Raw genomic sequence first — 6,157 nt, 5'->3', positions numbered from 1 at the left:
ACTGTCTACCGGGAGCTTCATGGCCGGGTTTCTATGGCCGAGCAGCTCCTGTAGGTGTAATGTGTAGGTGTCTCAGTACTTTTGTCCATATAAGAGTTGCTTGATCATTTTAACAGGATTCATGAGTTGCAGTAATTGTAAAGGCCAGTTGAGAGGAAAGCTTACATATTTTTCCATCTTTGAGCACCTGGCTAACTTTTTCACTGCATATTTCAAAAAGCCACAGATATGGCCAAATATTGCAAGCAGCTTCCCCAATTCAAACGTCAAATGACAAGTTTGAATTGGGAAAGTAATTTGACAGGCCCTTTTGAAGCCTAAAGACCTCTTTAGAATAAAATTAGCTCTGAAGCCCTCCATAGTGTAATTTTTGCGAATACTTTGACATTAAGGAAAATAATCTACCCATATGTCTGCATATTGCTAACATTTGCAGCTATTTATTTGGCAAGCTGTGAACCGGTTGTCTGCAGCTTTGTTGTCTCATTATGCGCATCAGGTGAGATACTCTGGGCTCAACAGCAGCAGTGGTTGTCCATAAATATGGAATCCCACCATGTACTGAACACAAAGACCAAACGAGAAATAATCACATAATGCACACAGTGCATGGCAGCAGCAAGCTGCTCTCCATGGGTAGCTCCACTTTATTATGAGTATTGTTGAGAATTTTAAAGAGACTGCTTTAAATTCAGAGGCTTAAGAAATAATAGTGTCTGACAAACACTGTTCATTTTTCACGAATATTTTGACTTCAGAAAAAGGATACTATTTCTTTCACATTCACAATGTCAGACCATGAAAAGCTCACCTCTCTGGACTCTCTACACTATGCAGCAACAAACTCTTATTTCTCATTCTGATAGCACGCTGCATTAATGTGAAGCATTTAATTTTCCTGTTTGTGCCTCATTTATCTGCACGATCCTAAACTTTTCATCCCCAAATGCTCAAGGTTTTCTAATCAGGTTTCCTGATTAGACATTAAGCTTTTGGCATATTTAAGATTGGTAATGTTGATGTGATTTTTTTTTTTTTTTTTTAGCTGCTGGTTAAGATTTTGCCTTCTATAATGACGTTTTTCAGTCTTTCTCATGTAGTTGCGTGACACTGAGATGTTGGAGTTGTCTGTGCTGATAATATAAGTCTTGTATGAACTGGGCTTAGAACAAATGTTCACTGTTAGAGTCATATCTAATTTCACATAAAAAAAATTCTGAAATGATGAAAACATTTTATCACCTGAAGCTACAACTGTGAATCTAAAGGTTGTTAGTCCACAGTATTGTCACAGTTAGGAAAATAAATTGTCACAGTGACCAAAAATATTTTCGCCCTTTTCAACTGCTGGTGCCCTTAGCCATGACATTTTTATTAAAACATGTGTCAGCAGCCATGCGCAGCCTCATTATATGCCCTTTTTTTTTTCTTTTTTTTTTTAAAGGTGGGCATATCAGGCTGAATCAAAACTTTACATCGACCACATTTCCAGTCATGCCAGCAGCTCATTAGGATTCTGTCCTAATGGAAAAAACATCTTATCTGTGGTTACTGATAGTGATGGTTGTGTACAGTACAGCACATCATATAATAATTTAATCTTTAAAAAAGAAAGTGTGTTTCCATAGAGGGATTTGCCTGAAAGGCTGGCAGAGAGAGATATCTAGGGAAATAAACTTATAGCTAGTGGAATAAAAATGGGATTTCACCTACCTGACCTACCATCAGTTGCATGCCATAATTACATTAAGATACACTTAAAATAATAATTTTCTATCTCACATAGATGAAAAGCAGACTCGATGTCCCCACGGTTAAAAATGTGTTTGAAAGGAAGAAAAAGGGCAGCACGGTGGTTAGCACTGTTGCCTCACAGTTAGAATGACATCTAGAAGGTCTGGGTTTGATTCTGCCTAGGCCTCTCTCTCTGTGTGGAGTTTGCATGCTCTCCCCGTGTCTGCGTGGGTGTCTTTCCACAGTCCAAAGACATGCAGTTAGTGGGGTTAGGTTAATTGGTCACTCTAGATTGCCCATAGGTGTGAATAGTTGTCTGTCTCTCTCTGTGTTGGCCCTGCAACAGGTTGATTGACCTGTACAGGGTGTACCCTGCCTCTCGCCCTATGTCAGCTGGGATAGGCTCCAGCCTCCCCACGACCCTTAAAAGGATAAGTGGTAAGAAAAGAAACACATGGTGTTAATAGGAAAACACAAACACAAAATTAATGATACATGTAAACAGATATGTGCATTTAAGATGACTGTGGTCAGTCTATTGCTATTATTAGAATATATTTCCTTAAGCCTTATTGCATGGAACAAAGGTGTGTTGGTGTTAGGGCTAAAATGGGCAGTAACTGCCACCTGCAGGACAAACGGGAAGCCACAGCTGCCAGGCGCAGTCCAAGCCTTCAAAATGGGAAGTTTGTAAAAATGAAAAAATAGCAATGAATATGTAAACGAATGTATTTAGTTCAATATCCTGCTTAGGGGCACTGTTGCGTATGTATTTAGCGGAGACGTTTTTGCGCGAACTGTTCCTTTAAGACTTTATAGCACGTTAAGTTTTTTTGACTCTGCGGCTTTCCGTTATTCCAGGAAGTGCTTCGTGAGGGCGTACCGTTTGTGTATAGCTGCACGGTTCTTACAAATTAAGAGATTTTTACTGTTTAACGTGTACTCGGGTGAGGTCTGAACATGTCCGGGGGGACCCGCTTGGAGAACGCAAACCCTGTGATTTTCCAGCGGTCGGGGGAGAGGCTGCTGACGGCCTCAGAAGAGGATGAGGACGTCCACGACCCCATCGACGACAGAGAAATATTCGATATCCTGTTTTCATCTTCTGTTGTGGTTTAGAGTTTTTTTTTTTTTTTTTTAACATCCGAGAGATGCACGCTTGCTCGTTTTACTGATATATAAAGGAAAAAAGGAGATGAAATTACGAGGGGGTCAACTGCAGTTAAAAAGTAACTTGCTGATCTCAGCATTACTTGAAATATTACTTGGACCTCCTGACAATGGATATAGAAATGTCCTTCAGTTAAAGTATCAGACAGTTAGTTTATATTGTGGGGGAACATACTTCTTCATGTGTTCCATTTCTTTAAATAGGCTTATTTGTGGTTCCTAGAGTACCTAAATGTACAGTGGGCAGCAGAGCCTTCAGCTATCAGGCCCCTCTCCTGTGGAAACAGCTTCCAGTTTAGGTTCAGGAAACAGACACCACCTCTACTTTTGTAAAGCTTCTTTTCACTCCTGATGTGTTTAAATGCCACTGCTACATGTTACTCTTTTGTTTTCTGTCTCCAGTAGTTTGTGTTTAGTTTTTCTTTTTCCTCATCATGGCAGATAGCTGTCCTTCCCCGAGCCCAAGTTTTGTTGGAGGTCTCTTCCTGTTAAAGGATAGATCTTCTGTCCCACTGTTACCAAGTGCTTGCTCAATCAACTCATGGTCAGGGTTTTCCCTCTGATATTCTAGGGTCTTTATTTTAATGTCATTGGAATCTAGTAGTAGTGTTATGTGACTGATAGCATACAGATTACATTAGCCCAGAGGCAAGCTTTTGTTGTTTTTATTATGCTGTCTTAAATTCTTTAACCAAAGTTACATCTGATCAGATCCATCAATGATCCAGAGCATCCACTGTCACTGGAGGAGCTCAATGTTGTGGAGCAAATTCGAGTCAAGGTGTGTTTGATTTTTATATTGTTTTTCCATATTTATAATAGAGTTAATGAGGAATCAAAAAAGCTACCCTGTAACAGACCTGCAGATACTAGACAGCTGAACCTGACCACAGGAACTTCATTGTTGTGTTCTTCATTGACCAAAAATATTAACAGCGAATTTTATTGATGCAAATTACATGCTGTATGCTGTTAGGAAGATGGATGCATGAGTGTTGTGTATGTTTCCTCAGGTTAATGATGCAGAGAGTACTGTGGGTGTTGAGTTCACGCCCACCATCCCCCACTGCAGCATGGCAACACTCATTGGTCTGTCAATCAAAGTCAAGCTTCTGCGCTCCCTGCCAGACAGGTTCAAAGTAGGTTTATGCATGTTCTCACAGGGGGATGCACATTTAACCAGCTTTGATTGATTGTTAGGTTATATGAACAACATATTTTTACAGTGTTGTATTTTCTGTGCGTCAATCTTCTGTCATTTTCAGTTCTGGCCTAAATGCAGTATATTTTTCTGTTTTCTTCAGATTGATGTTCATATCACTCCTGGGACTCATGCCTCAGAGGAAGCAGGTAAAACTTCATACAGAGAAAGCAGGCGTGATGGGGTTTTAGATTGCATTTCCCAGTGTAATCTACTGCAGTTTTTAAAAAATCATATTGTTTATGTTGTGTGTGTGTGCAGTGAACAAGCAGCTGGCAGACAAAGAGAGAGTGGCAGCAGCTCTGGAGAATGCATCTCTGCTGGAGGTGGTCAACCAGTGTCTGTCTACCAGGAGCATCTGAACAGCCTGTCAGCTTTTAGACTCTGATATTTGCAGCGGGACATGTTTGGCTCTTTCTTTGACAACTGACTTTGTGTCTACCAAGTTCTCTGACCACACATCCCTACTCCTGGTATGAGTAGAGGAAAGAGTCACGATCATACCGTCTATACACTGGCAACATTTACTGAAGAAGAGTGCAGGGAAAGCCACTTCTTAAGTTCTCTGAGAATAATACAATCTGACTGTAATCTCATAACGCACAGTACTTTGGAAAAATAAATTATTCCTCCACCTGGAAATTTTAACAGTATGAAAAGGCAGAGAAACTCTACCTGTTTGGTTCTTCGCATACACTCACTGGCCACTTTTTTAGGTACACCTGCTCATTAATGCAAATACTGATAATCAGCCAGTCACATGGGAAGAACTCAATGCATTTAAGCATGTGTGCATCACAAAGGTGACCCGCTGAAGTTCAAACTGAACATCAGAATGGGGAAGAAAAGTCTCCACCCCTTTATGACCACAGTGTACCCACCGTGTGATGACTGCTTCCAGCAGGATAATGCATCATATCACAAAGGTCAAGTCTACTCTCACTAGTTTTCTTGAATGTTACAAGACTTAGATGGCCTCCACAGTCACCAGCTCTCAATCCAATAGAGCACATTTGGGATGTGGTGGAATGGGAGATTTGCATGCTGCCTTGTTGAATCTGTGCTACAGAGAATTCAGGTGGTTCTGAAGGCAAAAGGGGGGTCCAACTTGGTACTACTTAGGTGTACCTAATAAAGTGGCTGAGTGTACATTGTAAGCTTTTTGAAACTGGCATTGTGACTCACAGTTTTTCTGCAGCAACTGTGACTTCTATATAATCATAATGCTTTTGAAATGTTATTAAAAATATACAGATTATCAAAATGATGGTTTTTGTCCTTTTTGCCTCCTATTTATATTTTTTTTAGTCACGGGAGCTACAGTAAAATTGTTGCTGTGGGTCTGAGACTTATTCTGATTATGAAAATAATGTGGTTCAGGATTGATTGACCCTGTCAGGCTCTGATTCAAACATATGTGGACTGTGATGTAGTACTCAGGGCTGGAATCATAAACTCAAGAACAGCCACTTTCCAAATGTTTATATGGTTAAACTTATGTCCGCATTTGTCCACCAGGAGGCAGCATTATCCTATCCATGTAAATTATTCTGCTGAGGACCACGTGAAGCTTATGTCCATGTGAAGATGTGAAGAGGCAATCTGGCAGAACAAAATGCAGCTCTGAAACGTCCAACATGCTTGTCCACCCACTCACCACTCAGCTTGGTTTTCCTTTAAGACCTTTCAGCAAGAAAGGCTACAGCATTACTGTCACAACTCTTTATGTATTCAGTATTGTGGTATGTTGTGTAAAAGAGTACAAGAGTTAAAATATTAGGTTAAAAATGTTGAGATCAAACTCACGAGTGAAAGAAGTGACAACGCATTTGTTTGGTTTTGCTTTAAATTTTAAAAGTAGGTATCATTATGCAGCTGTTTGTAGCCTTAGAGACTGGAGAAAAAAAGAAAAGAAAGAAAAGGGAAAAAAAAAGGTTATGTAATCACACTGTTGACAGTCTTGTCTCTGAGCGTGGAATTTGATGTTTCCTCCAAATTCACTGACGTCAAAAAACTTTATATATAGTGTATGCGTGTGTGTTTGTGTGTGTG

General features: G+C 40.0%; 1 protein-coding gene across 1 annotated transcript; it reads left to right on the top strand.

Annotated features, from left to right (window-relative positions):
- Positions 1-2,587: 2,587 nt before the first annotated feature.
- LOC115793160 (cytosolic iron-sulfur assembly component 2B-like) lies at positions 2,588-5,369 on the top strand. Its single transcript, XM_030748002.1, has 5 exons — positions 2,588-2,821; positions 3,606-3,685; positions 3,918-4,043; positions 4,209-4,254; positions 4,367-5,369. The coding sequence occupies exons 1-5, from the start codon at positions 2,695-2,697 to the stop codon at positions 4,465-4,467; spliced, it is 480 nt and encodes a 159-aa protein (XP_030603862.1). The 5' UTR covers positions 2,588-2,694; the 3' UTR covers positions 4,468-5,369.
- Positions 5,370-6,157: the final 788 nt, after the last annotated feature.

The sequence above is a fragment of the Archocentrus centrarchus genome, chromosome 15 (genome assembly GCF_007364275.1).
Source record: "Archocentrus centrarchus isolate MPI-CPG fArcCen1 chromosome 15, fArcCen1, whole genome shotgun sequence".
NCBI lineage: Eukaryota > Metazoa > Chordata > Actinopteri > Cichliformes > Cichlidae > Archocentrus > Archocentrus centrarchus.
The sequence above is the reverse complement of the archived record's forward strand: the minus strand, read 5'-3'. Positions and strand labels throughout refer to the sequence as shown.

Bases quoted from the DNA above. Each gene is read 5' to 3' on its own strand.
- LOC115793160 (XM_030748002.1), top strand. From the start codon at position 2,695: ATGTCCGGGGGGACCCGCTTGGAGAACGCAAACCCTGTGATTTTCCAG. The intron at 2,822-3,605 runs ATATCCTGTTTT...AACCAAAGTTAC, and splicing joins CGACGACAGAGAAATATTCG to ATCTGATCAGATCCATCAAT. The intron at 3,686-3,917 runs GTGTGTTTGATT...ATGTTTCCTCAG, and splicing joins TGGAGCAAATTCGAGTCAAG to GTTAATGATGCAGAGAGTAC.